Source organism: Elephas maximus, chromosome 20 (assembly GCF_024166365.1).
Source record: "Elephas maximus indicus isolate mEleMax1 chromosome 20, mEleMax1 primary haplotype, whole genome shotgun sequence".
In the NCBI taxonomy this organism is placed as follows: domain Eukaryota; kingdom Metazoa; phylum Chordata; class Mammalia; order Proboscidea; family Elephantidae; genus Elephas; species Elephas maximus.
Window position 1 is genome coordinate 67,528,908 of NC_064838.1, and position 14,239 is coordinate 67,543,146.

At 42.4% G+C, this 14,239-nt stretch overlaps 1 protein-coding gene across 3 annotated transcripts in view; it reads right to left on the bottom strand.

Annotated features, from left to right (window-relative positions):
• The window catches only part of CADPS (calcium dependent secretion activator), a 578,687-nt gene that overhangs the window by 120,558 nt on the left and 443,890 nt on the right, over positions 1 to 14,239 (bottom strand). For all 3 annotated transcript variants that reach the window (XM_049861704.1, XM_049861703.1, XM_049861702.1), the window contains one exon: positions 296 to 402. In XM_049861704.1, coding sequence (XP_049717661.1) covers positions 296 to 402 — 107 coding nt within the window. The remainder of the gene's footprint in view (positions 1 to 295; positions 403 to 14,239) is intronic.

The window sequence follows — 14,239 nt, forward strand, 5'->3', positions numbered from 1 at the left end:
TCTGGACAATAGTAACCATATGCTACCTGAATAATTATCTTTAAACACACTCACCTCTTCTGCTCGTTGCTAGAAACATCTGAAAACTTAGGCTGAAACGTATAAGGCACAACCACTTTTTTGGTTGTTTTAAACAACCTCCCAAGGGTTCTTCTTGCAAAACTGCTTTTATTCTCTTTGCAAGCCCAGTTGAAAGAAATTGGGAGTTAAGGCTTCGTAGACAAGCTGGCCAGTAGAATCAGTCTGCAACCTCCACTAAGGACCATGAAAGACATTTCCCAGCACACCTGCTCACCTCTGCATGATGCTCCTCGTTTTGTTGAAGAACTTCAATGACTAGTTCAGCAAGACGTATTGTGTCTTCGAGCTTTTTGGCAGGAGTGATTAACCGGCCTACATTTTCTGTAGTACAAGAATTTGTGTTAAAATTCAGAGAAGGTGGCAGGCTAGTTTTGCGGCCATTAGAACTAGTGGATAGGAAATTTTGAATGGTTAATCCATTTTTTAAAAAAAGTCTCATGCAAATGTTCAGTGCCATGTAACTAGTAGTGAGCAAACGATAAAGCCATTTTGTTATTATTATCCCCTCCATCATTATACACATATTAGGAAGAAACAGTGCTCCAGCTTTAAATTTGCATCTTCAACTCAATGAAGTCTCAGACAGCACATTTCAAATTTAGCAACATTTTGTACACACGTTCTTTAAAGACAGCAGAAACGCACTATTTTATACCGCTCTCTAGCCTGCACTCGTGCTACGTGGAGTGGGAAGACGTAACAGAAGCTTAATCTCGATTGCTGCTACATTTGTTTTCTGGATGTGTCACTAAACATTTGATACTACAGCATCGTTTTTCATTACAAGTCTGCATGTTTAACAGGTATTGGAACACTCCGTTTAAGAAAGCAAATTCAAAGGTCTGCCTGTTTCAAGTTTTCCGGGGAGGAGATTGCAAAGAAAATCAGACATTCCTGGGCCATTAGGTAGAGGGCAGGATAGAATTATTAAAAGGGTGCTGGGGTAGATGACCAGCAGTTTGTGCCATGGGATAGTACAATTGAAACTTTATCAGTTAAGTGGCAACGAAGTACTTGGGTGTGGTCTTCGTTTTTAGTCTCTATTGTGTTGAAAGGGTTGTATTTTTACACAGCTCAAGGACAAGCTGATCCCTGGATCCCTGGATCCCTGGCTAATGCTATACCTGGTCTAGGGCTCCGTTTGTCAATGTCAGTCTGATGCCAACATTTATAACCTTTTTTCCTTGGGGAAAATAGAACTTTTAAAATAGAAAAGGCTTCTTAGTCCATGAAATTGTCTGAATTCAACCAGTCTGATTTCACCAAAAAACTCCTATTTCTTTTTTGTTGTTGTTAGGTGCTGTTGAGTCAATTTTCGACTCATAGTGACCCCATGTGACAGAGTAGAACTGTCCTATAGGGTTTCGTAGGCTGTAAGCTTCATGGAAGCAGATTGCCAGGTCTTCCTCCCATGGAGCCCCTGGGTGGTTTTGAACTGCCGACCTTTTGGTTAGCAGATGATGCTTCATTGTTGCACCTACCAAAAAACCAAACCACTTGCTGTTGAGTTGATTCCAACTCACAGCGACCCTACAGGACTGAGTAGAACTGCCCCATAGAGTTTCCAAAGAGCATCTGGTGGATCCAAACTGCCAACCTTTTTGTTAGCAGCCCTAGCTCTTAACTGCTATGCCACCAGGGTTGCTGTTGCACCTATAAACCAAAACCAAACCCAGTGCCGTTGAGTTGATTCTGACTCATAGCGACCCTATAGGACAGAATAGAACTGCCCTGTAGAGTTTCCAAGGAGCTCCCGGCGGATTTGAACTGCCAACCTCTTGGTTAACAGCTGTAGCACTTAACCACTAAGCCACCAGGGTTTCCATTGCACCTATAGGGCTCCTTTGTTTTTTTGCTTGCTGTTATTGTGTGCCATTGAGCTGATTCCAACTCACAGTGATGCTGTAGGACAGAGTAGAACTGCCGTAGGTCTTCCAAGGCTGTAATCTTCATGGAAGCAGACTGCCATGTCTTCCTCCCTTGGAATGGCTGGTGGGCTCGAATTGCTGACCTTTTGGTTAGCAGCCAAGTGCTTAACCATTGCACCACTAGGGCTCCTTTATGTCTTGCTTAGCACCCTTCAAACCTCGAAGCCTTTAGGGTCATTCAGAGTGCATGAGTATAACAGGAATGGTGATCACTTGGTGTCATTCTACAGGTGCGCACAGGTCTGTGCAAAGGACTGCTGAAACTGATTTTCTGCTCTTCATTTGAAGCAGGTAGGTGTTGGATTCAGGGATTTTCTTGGCAGAGAAAATTACCTGATACTTCACAAAAAGTTTTTTGTTTTTTTGTGGGGGAAAGAAGGGGGTTTTAAACCAAATCGTAGCCAGCTGCCATTGAGTTGAACCCACCTCATGGTGACCCCATGTGTGTCAGAGTAGAACTGTGCTCTATAGGGTTTTCAATGGCTGACTCTTCGGAAGTAGATCAAAACCAAATCATAATACAATGCCAATTTTTAAAAAAGGCTTCATAATTTCCCTTTGCACATTTCTTAGGTAAGTGAAGACCATATCAGATCATTAGAAATTAGGACTTGATAATGAAAAATAAATTCATTGAAACTCTATGCAAAAAGAGTGTTCTAGCCAAATGGGAGCTAAGAGTGATGGATGGGACTGGGTAAGTTCACCCAAGGGTTGAAAGTTTCAATCCAACAAGGCCTGATGGCTGGTGTGAAAATGGGCCTTCTGGATTCAGGTCAATGCTACACCCAGGCAGGAATCTGGCTGGAGATGGCTTTGGCATGAAGGCAGGAGCTGGTGGGAACATAGTACAGGCAGAGAATATCTGACACCCAGAGCAGGGAGATGTGGGGAGCTTAGGGACCAATAGCTCATTGTCTGGTCCAGAACATTAACTATCTGGGAAAGAGTGAGAGACAAGATTGATTTCTGTGCTTTTTGGGGCACCTGGTCTATTTATAATTTCATAAACAGATTATCATAATTTCATCAGTAGACCTTCAGGCATTTCTGCAAACATACTGTGTATATATGTTTGGGTAATATGCGCAGAGTGAGGTATTTGCATTTTGATAGTAAACATGCATAGACTACTATTTTTTACTAGTTGATATTCACATTTACACATCAATTTGCAAAGTCCTCATCCTATGCTTATTACCCATTGGACACATACACCCACATACACACATCGCATACTTACATACATTTTCTAGTAACCAGACAAGCCTGTACATTAATACAAACCTGCAAGAGGTCCTACTTGAGGTACATCTTTGAAATCTCTGGCTTTACAAGTAGACAGCATTGTCCTTTTGGGTGGAATACTCACCGATCTAGGGGATTCTAGCTGGACATGACATACAGTGTAAAAGGGAAGTAATTCCCACCAATCTTTTTATGTAGTTTTACTTATAAACTGTGAATGGTTTTTATGTTTGGAGACATCCAAGATGCTTAAGCTAGGACCATCTGAAGGTGTGTATTAATGTACAATACTCTTAGCTTGACTACAATGTAGATCGATATATACACATAAAGTGTACATGTGCGCGCAGCCATTTTATGAGTACGCGCACATGTCCTCAGATATGTGTTTGCCTGATGTATATATACAGACAGTATGTTTCATAAAACCCTTTCCAATTTAACTTTAACACCCAACCATTAAAATAAGCAGGTTAAGGATCCTTCAATCTAGAATGCTTGATCTGCCAATTAAGCCATGTAACCAGACTTTCATTTACTATTAATTAGCTGCTATTCCATTGTCTGTAGATCGAGCCACTTTATTGAGACACAGCACTACTTTCTTCTTCATTTGCATAGCTAATTTGCTAGCTAAGTGGCAAAAATGGCACTAAAAGTGACTTCTCTAAGATGTTGTCTTTAAAGAAAATATTGTGTAAAATTCTCTAGCAGCTCCTCCCTCTCCCCCAACAGAGGTCGAGAAATTTGTGCTTAGAAATTATTATTTATTTATTTTTGTCAATTCTGCTGTCTTAAAATGTATTGCTTTATTCCTGTTCCCCAATCTTGTACTAGCTGGAGCACTGACAAAAGGGAACTAAAAATACAGTAGACTTAGGAAACATTTCATACAAAACCGAAGCTCATAACATAGAAGAAAATCGTCATGCAAAATGTTATGCCACAACAATGTTATTTTGTGCTGACATTGAGATTTGAAAATGTTGCATATGTCAGACATAGCTGGACAAAAAAAAATGTGGACATTTGGAAATAAATGCTCTCTTTTGAGTCTCTCAAAACCTACGGCGTTAAACTCGAGAGCCTGAGCCTCAGCTTAATATTCCAAACCGAAATTTCAAGAAGAAACGTGAACAGAAAAGCAAACTAAGCTAGGAAGCCGCCCGCGTAAAGGACTGGTACGAGGTGACAGTACTTGATTTTGGCCTAGGCGTGCCCTTGAGCCTCTGATACAACGTGCTGGTCTGCCTTTGGGTGGGTGGAGGAGGCCCAGGAGGTGGTGGGGGAGCTGCTCAGGTAGGTGAAGAGAGACGGTAAAAAAGTAAAGAGACAAAGTGACTTTAACAAAGGGTGACAAGTAAGATGATGACCTCTGAAAAGAACAACGGAACAGGCAAAAGTGACGAGACACAAATGGAGAGCTGCTACTTTGTCGGCGTTACTTTGACTTTACAGAGTTGTGACATGGGTTGACAAGGAACGGGACTCTTACCAGCGTCACCAGCACCACCCCCACTGAGACATTCAGAGGCTGAATGCAAACACTGGGTGTGTCTCAACCCAGATGGATGTACCTGAATGATGGCAGCAGCTTCACCAGCCAAAAGAAGATACGCTTTTGTACAGTAAAGAATATCTGTATGTTAACAGCTGCTTCTTCCTTCCAGACGCCCAAAAGTTTGACTTGACGTATTAATAGCTGGAGGGGCTGGTTTCTCATCCTCAATATGCTACTTAACTTTCTGTATAACCTTGTCCCTGCTTTTTAAACCTCTCAGTGCTTTAGGGTCCTCATCTAGAAATTGAGAATATTAAATACCTTTTCTGTCTACCTTGCAGGGTTGCTGAAAGAGCAAATAAAACAATATATGGGAGAGATCTCTGTAGTAAAGCATTAAGATGCTACAAATGTTTATGGTTACCTCCATGCTGCGAGAAGGCAGGAATTAATTGCTTTACAAAAGCAGATGAAGGGCCGTTACTAGTTCAAAAGCAGCTAGGAAATATTCTTGCTCCCTTTGTGGAATTTCAAGATGTAAAAATCTGTGATTTGGGGGGAAAAAATGTGTGGTATCTGATTGTTTCCAGCTCATTTAATTATTTTCAACTTGGAATTCTCGTGGGTTTTATATTGTGGGTTGAATCATATATAAAAACTTGCCAACTTATCAAATATGTTACTTGCTATTCCAAATGTTAGAATACCGTAATCAGCACTTGACCCATCTGTCATGTGGTTTACAATATCAGCACAGCAAACATCCTATAACAATAGCCTCCCTTTGATACCGGCACACAGCACTTCCAGTGTCTACAGTTCTCTGTCTCTTTAATGAGTGTCTCATTAACTTTGGACCCACTTCTTTCTCAGAGTTCTGGTTTACAAAGCAGTCTGTATGGTGAGAGGGACATACTCCATTGCCAAGTTTGCTTCTTGGTTTGCTTGAATTTTTAACTGAGAAAATGAATTTTACTGTAGGCTTATAGGAAATGGAATTCTAGAGACATTAATATAAAAAAAGGCTGGGAAATAAGGATATATATATAATACTCTGGCAGAATCATCTATTAAAAGCAAACGTTGACAAGATCTTTTTCTTGCTGGACTACCTCAATGCTTTCAATGCAGAATTAAAAAAAAAAAATCCTCATGCATTTCTTATTTATTTGTTTGGTAAGATTGTGTACAAATAGAATTTGCAAAAAGCAATTTTAAAAGAGAGCTATTTAAAGGAAGGCAACTGCTGATCCTTTCACCAAAAAAAAAAAGCTCCATATTTTAAATTTTGTTTAAATCTGGTTTTCCACCTACAGTTCTGCTACAGTTAGGCATAGCTCTGGTAACACAGCCTCCTGGTTCTTTCAGCGAATGTGTGTTATCTGAAAGTGCAATTCTCGTGGAAACTTCTTACTTGTTCCATAACTGAACCTGTGTGGAGAAACGCTTGATCCGGTGGTTCATAAATAAGGAAGCACCCCCAGGCTGATCCATAAGTCACAAGGCAGCAGATTTTAGCTCAATGGGTCTCGATGAGGAATTAAAAAGGGATTCCCTTCTGCCAACTGTCTGTCCGGAATTCTGACAGGGAGGTTTGCCACCATGGAAAAACATGCTCCCTATTTTTTTTTTTTTTCTCACACAGCAAAACAAAAACATCATACCTTGGTTTCCAGCTTCATTTACCCAATTACCATTGCTCATGTTTACACAATTAAATCTGCTTGGCTTCCAGAGAGAGAGTTACATGTGACTGCGGAAAAACAAAAAGAGAATTCCTCTGCACGCTTGGCTAAGCCAAGGAAGAGAAGCACCCAGGAGGGAGAGACACCCCAATTAGCCCTCAGATAAGCTGACCATCTCTAGTTCCAGCAAGCGGGTTGCCAGCCCCTGAGATCTCACAATGAGAGATGGATATGACTGATGGAAAGCCCACTTTTAACCTGTCCCAGCCTACTCGTATGCAGCTGAAGATGCCAGCAGTCCAGCAGTTTGCCTTTATTGAAAACAACTAGCCTGGACTTTGTTGCTATGACTTTCCTGGGGGGGCGGGGGGTGGTGAATAAAAGCTGGAGTTGTAACAGAAAGCTAAGCAGATAGTCCCTCATGCTTTCCAGAGGACTCTGTTTCCCTAAGATGATGGGCACCTGGACCCAAGGAACACAGGGTTAGGGTTCTACCTAACTGCTCTAGTGGGACTGTCCATTATATACACCTGATCTCACTGCATCTCCACTGCTCCCACTCAGAAGCATAAGTCCCTAAAAAAACAACCAAACCTGTTGCCCTCAATTCCATTCCAACCCATAGCAACCCTAGAGGATAGAGTAGAACTACCCCATAGGGTTTTCAAGGAGCTGGTGGATTTGAATTGCTGACCTTTTGGTTAGCAGCCAAACACTTAACCACTGCACTACCAGGGCTCTGATTAAGTCTCTAGGAGAGTATAGATTGTATGTTAATAAAGACTGTTGGATGAATCATGGATCATTTTCTCTGCTCTTTTTGTTGGAACCATCTTTGACTGTTCCCTGTATGGATATGGGTGGCACAGCCTGTCCATTCTACCTCCAAAATGCCTCTCGACTTTCTCAGCCACGGTATGAGACACGCCTGCTGAGGGGGTGGACACGTGACTCAGGTCCCATCAGCTCCAGCCACACAGGTACAAAGGCTTCCCAGCCAGACTCCCGCCCCTTTCCTGGTCTGCCCTGTGTTCTCCGCGCAGCAGCAGAGAGACTTCTGTGAAATGCTGCACGTGTGCTCCTGCCACACCCCTGCTCCAAAACCTTGATGCGCTCCCCAGTGCTTTTGTAATAAAGCCCGTTCCTCTGCTTACAGCTCTCCTTGAGCACTTACGGCCTCCTGTTGCTGTTAGCTGCCCTCCACAGGGTTTTCACTGGCTGATTTTCTGACGTAGAGTGCCAGGCCTTCCTTCCTAGTCCATCTTAGTCTGGAAGCTCCACTGAGACCTGCTTAGCGCCATAGCAACGCACAAGCTTCCATTGACAGACAGGTATCGGCTGTGCGTGAGGTATACTGGCTGACAATTGAACTCAGGTATCCTGCATGGGCGCCAACAAGTCTACCGCTGAACCGCCACTGCCTTCTACCTATGGCCCCAAATAATAGCAAATTATATACATTCTGTCTCGCCTTGCCTGGCGAATTGTAGCTCTTGGGCTAGCAGAGTGCCTGGCCCAGGACACGTCCTCAAATATTGGTGGAGGTGAATCGTCAGTGAATCCTGCCTAATGCAGTGCTTTCATAGAAACCTAAACACTCGGTGTTTGCAGCGTGCCTATCAACTCTACAGCAAGTCTGACCTCCCACCCAAGGCCCCCGGTCACGTAACAGATGGACTAAGCTGAATTGCTTAACTTAAACTTCCAAACCAGAGAACAACTTCAGGTGTCTTAATGTAAATAAATGCATTTAAGATAATTTAAATAAATTATATCCTCCAGGAAGCAATAATGCTACTGTGATATTTTTCTTCAATAATTTGATATCTTGGTATCCCAAGGCAGGCTTTGTCCATAAGGCTGACCTGTTGTGTCTAAGAAATGAAAACCAGCACAATCCCTGGATCCACAGCTTCAGCATCACCTGGGTCCTTGTTAAAAATGCAAACCCTCAGGCTCCTCCCAAACCTGCTGGATCATAATCTGCATCTCGACAAGATCCCCAGGGATTTTGTAGGAACATTAAAATTTGAGAAGCGGTGCTTTAAACTCCATTTCTGACATCTGAAATTTGGACGTGACAGAGGTTTTTTGTTTTTTAATTACAATAATGAATGAATAATAATAGCTAGTAGTAAGTGCTTCCTGTGTGCCAGGCACTGTGCCGAGATGGCACATGTGGTCTGCAGACATCATCAGACACCAGCTGGATGCTCAGATCAGTTAGCGGGTGATGGACAGGGCCAACCCTCTTGGCTGGAAGGTGAGGTGGCCTGGCGGAGTGTGACGGCTCTTGACTAGTACTCAGGACACTAGCCACTCGCCAGCAAGTTGAGTCTGACTCATGGTGACCCCACGTGTGTCAGAGTAGAACTGTGCTCTACAGAGTTTTGAATGCTGGGTTTTTTTGGATATAGACTGCCAGGCCTTTCTTCTGAGGCCTCTCTGGGTGGACTGGAACCTCCAGCCTTTTGGTTAGCGGCCAAGTATGTTAACCATTTGCACCACAGAGGTTCCACTTAGGATACTAGAGAGTCGCTAATTATCCATCTAATTTTGAATATAGCTTCTCTCTTCTAGGCCAGGGTTTCGACACCTGTCCAACGAAGGCTTGTAATTAAATTACTGAGAAGCCCTTCTTTGGTCTTACAATTTTATTGCTGGGAAATCACAAGTGTTTCATGGTGTAAAAGTTGGAAGTGTGAGCTATGGGTTAGGTGTTGTTGTTGTTGGGTGCTGTTGAGTTGGTTCTGACTCATAGCGACCCTATGTACAACAGGATGAAAAACTGTCTGGTCCTGTGCCATCCTCACAATCCTTGTTATGCTTGAGTCCATTTGTTATGGATTGAATTGTGTCCCCCCAAAATGTCTGTCAACTTGGGAAGGCCATGATTCCCAGTATTATGTGATTGCCCATCGTTTGGTCATCTGATATGATTTTCCTATGTGTTGTAAATCCTGCCTCTGTGATGTTAATGGGAAACCCTGGTGGCGTAGTAGTTGAGAGCTATGGCTGCTAACCAAAAGGTCAGCAGTTTGAATCTACTGAGCACTCCTTGGAACTCTATGGGGCAGTTCTACTCTGTCCTATAGGGTCGCTATGAGTTGGAATTGACTCCACGGCAAGGGGTTTGGGTTTGGTTTCATGATGTTAATGTGGCAGGATTAGAGGCAGTTATGTTACTGAGGCATGACTCAAACCACAAGATCAGGTTGTATCTTAAGTCAATCTCTTTTGAGATATAAAAGACAGAAGTGAGCAGAGCAGAGAGAGATAGGAGGACCTCATACCACCAAGAAAGCAGAGCCTAGCAGAGAGTGTCCTTTGGACCTGGGGTTCTTGCATGAGAAGCTCCTAGGCCAGGGGAAGATTGATGACAAGGACTTTCTCCCAGAACCAACACAGAGAGAAAGCCTTCCCCTAGAGCTGGCACCTTGAATTTCAACTTGTAGCCTCCTAAACTGTGAGAGAATGAATTCCTCTTTGTTAAAGCCATCCATTTGTGGTATTTCTGTTATAGCAGCACTAGATGACTAAGATACCATTTTTGCAGCCACTGTGTCAATCCATCTCATTGAGGTCTTCCCTTTCTTCACTGGCCTTCTAATTTACCAAACATGATGTCCTTCTCCAGGGACTTGTCCCGCCTGATCATATATCCAAAATACATGGGATGAAGTCTCATCATCCTCACTTCGAAGGTGCATGCTGGCTGTACTTCTTCTAAGACAGATTTGTTCATTCTTCTGGCAGTCCATGGTATATTCAATATTCTTTGCCAACACCATAATTCAAAGGCATCAATTCTTCGTAGGTCTTCCTTATTCATTCTCCAGCTTTTGCATGCATATGGGGCGGTTGAAAACACCATGGCTTGGATCAGGCGCACCTTAGTCTTCAGGGTGACATCTTTGCTTTTTAACACTTTAAAGAGGTCTTTTGTAGCAGATTTGCCCAACACAATAGGTCACTTTATTTCTTTACTGCTGCTTCCATGAGTGAATGTTCATTGTGGATCCAAGTAAAATGAAATCCTTGACAGCTTCGGTATTTTCTCTGTCTAATATTGCTTATTAGTCCAGTTGTGAGGATTTTTGTTTTCTTTATGTTGAGGTATAATCCATACTGAAGATTGTAGTCTTTGATCTTCCTCAGTAAGTGCTTCAAGTCCTCTTCACTTTCAGCAAGCAAGGTTGTATCATCTGCATAATGCAGGTTGTTAATGGATCTTCCTCCAATCCTGATGCCCTATTCTTCTTTATATAGTCCAGTTTCTTGGATTATTTGCTCAGCATACAGACTGAATGAGTATGGTGAAAGGACATAACCCTGACGCACACATTTCCTGACTTTAAACCGCACAGTATCCCCTTGTTCTGTTCATATGACTGCCTCTTGGTCTGTGTATAGGTTCTGCATGAGCAAAGTTAAACGTTCTGGCATTACCATTCTTCACAATGTTATCCATAATTTGTTATAATCCACACTGTCGAATCAGTAAAACAAAGGTAAACATCTTTCTGGTATTCTCTGTTTTCAGTCAAGATCCATCTGACATCAGCAATGATACCTCTTATTCCATGTCCTCTTCTGAATCCAGCTTGAACTTCTGACAGTTCCCTGTTGATGTACTGCCTGCTGCAACCGCTTTTGAATGATCTTCAGCAAAATTTTACTTTTGTGTGATATTAACGATATTGTTCGATAAATTCCACATTCTCTTGAATCACTTTTCTTTGGAATGGGCACAAATATGGATCTCCTCCAGTTGGTTGGCCGGGTAGCTGTTTTCCAAATTCCTTGACACAGATGAATGAGCACTTCCAGTGCTGCACCCATTTGTTGAAACATCTCAACTGGTATTCCACCAATTGCTGGAGCCTTGCTTTCCACCATTCCCTTCTGTGCAGCTTGGACTTCTTCCTTCAGTACCATCAGTTATTGATCATATGCTACCTCCTGAAATGACTGAATGCTGACCAATTCTTTCTGGTACCATGTTAGATAGGCCCGCATTAAAATTATTTTTCTGCAACTAGCTAGCTATGTAACCTTGGGCAAGTTACTCAACCTCCCCCTACCTCAGGATTTCCATGTACAGAAGATTGATTTCTCATTTCATTGAGTATAAGAGACACATTTTAACATTTTGATGGTGTGTCATAATTTGATTGGCAGCATGCTTTTTTCCTTAGGGGTACAAAACTTTACGATGCATTCTATAATTGATGGCATCTTAGATTCAATAATATATAGCAATTTAATATTTATCTCATAGGGTTGTTGTGAGAAGTGAAATATACATGTAAATACTTACTGTCGTTGATTTTAGCTACTCTTGAGTTGGCCCCTACTCATGGCAACCCCACGCACAATGGAATGAAACATTGCCTGGTCCTGCGCCAGACCTATTATCTGTTAAGGATCAGGTAATTGTGATCCATAGTGTTTTCACTGGCTGATTTTCTTAAGTAGATCACCAAGCCTTCTTTCTTCATCCGTCTTAGTCTGGAAGCTCTGCTGAGGCCTATTCAGCATCATAGCAACACACAAACTGCTGATGGCAGATGGGCCATGGCTGTGTACAAGAGTACTGGCTGGGAGTTGAACCCAGGTCTTCTACATGGAAGGCAAGAATTCCACCACTGAACCACCAATGCACATACTAAACTTTCAATAAATGACAGTTGTTATCATCAGCAATATCATATCCTTTTTCTGGTAGAAGAGACACTGGTGTCATAGTTGTTGGTGTGTGGCATATTTTAAACACATCCTCTCTTCTTCTAAGATCTTTCTTGGTGATGGTGTTTGACACATGTACCTCCTTGCCCTCTTATTTTTTTTTTTGCCTCTCATTTTGTGATGTGTAGATGAGGTACCAGTTCACAGAATGATTTGGGCTTGGAAACTCTGATTTATATACCATTTAAACAAAAAGGGTGAAAAGAAGTACATCTAGTCTCTCATTAATAAAATTTGGAGCATGAGATAGTCCTCAGCTTAGACTGGCCTGGATCTTGCCAGGGATGGGATTCACCCTTGCTGGTTCCTTGAGGGAGGCAGCAGGGTGGTGAGCTTCATACTTCAAGTTGTGGGTATTATAAGTCCGATTATCTCTTTCTCTCCGACAGGACGTAGACCTTAGGAAATTTGCTGCAGGTAGGTAAAGATACAGAACCTCAATAGCACAGAATCTGCTTGGAAGTCTCTCTGATGGGTTTAATCTGCTCTGGAAGGCTTCCGTCAACTGGGGAGAACAAAAGCCCTCAGTTCTTTGGCAGCCTCAGGGAATCCTAACCACCCATGGGAAGGTTTCACGATGGAAAGATTTTGACAATGATTTGGTCCGAGAAAGAAATTCTCTGTCTTTTCAGTGGTCTTCCGAAAGTAAAAGTTGTAGGTACTTCTGGCCTTACCCACTGAATAAATGGATACTGTCCAAATGCCCACCAGTGCCAGCTGGAAAGGCTGCATAATGGAAAGAGACAAAAAAGCTTGGTATTTGAATTCAGACAGACCAGGTTCAAATCCTGACGGAGAAAGTCATGGGTCCTTTATGAATCTCAGCTCCCTCGTCTGTGCAAGTAGCAATAAGAAAATATTCTTTACCGGACTAAAGTAAAGATTAAATAAGATAACTCATGTAAAGTCTTCAGCACAGTGCCTATGCCCATAGGTGGGCTAATCTCTGTCCGCCTATCTGTCCGTCTATCAATCTATGTTTTTGCAAAGACTTGGCATATTTTAAGAAAAACATTTTATCCCAAATTCCACTGCAATAACTATGATGCTCAGACAATTATGCAAGTATTTAGCCAAGAACTGAGGCAAAACAGCAGTAGCAGTATAGACTTTCCCAGAGATTGCTGGGTTTGGAACGTGTGACGTTTATATGGAAACGTATTTAAAATAAAAGAATCCATTTGCAGGAATCACAGCTTTTCTTTCATAGAGTAACAGCCTTTTGCATCTTTTTTTTTTTTTTTTGAGCTACTGTAATTAAAAGGAACATTTAATTCCTAATAATGCCACCAGACAGAAAGCATAAGTCCACCAAAATGCCATCTGCAGAGTCCCGTAGACGCTCAAAGCACAGCCTGAGTGAAGGCTGTCCGTATTCCGGTCCCCGGCAGTCTGCCCTATCCTGGTTGGCTGTGCCCTGCCACCTCCATACAGTTGGCTGTGCATACCCACCCATGTCCTGCTTTTCTGTACCCTTTAAGGAAATTGGGAAGTGGGGGAGGGATTACAAAGAAACATTTAAAGGGTTTAAAGACATAATTATGATTGTGATCGAGATCCGATATGCCTAGAAGAGACCTTGGACATGCTAAGCTTCAAATTCATCTTCGACCTTAAGTTTTGGGTCCAGATTTACTCTTATTTCTCCTCCTCACACAACTCTCTCCATTGCTGCCAGTGTGATGTTTCAGGAACATAAACCACCAAGCTGTCTCTCCTTAAAGACCCTTCCATGACTCTCTGTCAGCTTTTGAGGTGTGAGCTGAGGACTTTTTCCTCTGAAAAATCCATAAATGAGCAAAAGTTGGCATAAATTCCAGGTTAAGAACCCCCAGACTCTAAGATGCAGTCTGGCCTCTGTGTTATCTTGTAACACAGCACCTGGCCCATGGTAGGCTCCCGCTAAGTTCTTCTCAAATGAAGGAATGAACAAATGAATGCATGGATACCTTCCCTACCATGGAGAGAAAGGCCTCTGTGTCTTGAACATAAGATGGTGTGTCTTCAAATACTTATCCCTAGCCTGGGGCTTGGCATGTGCTCAAAAA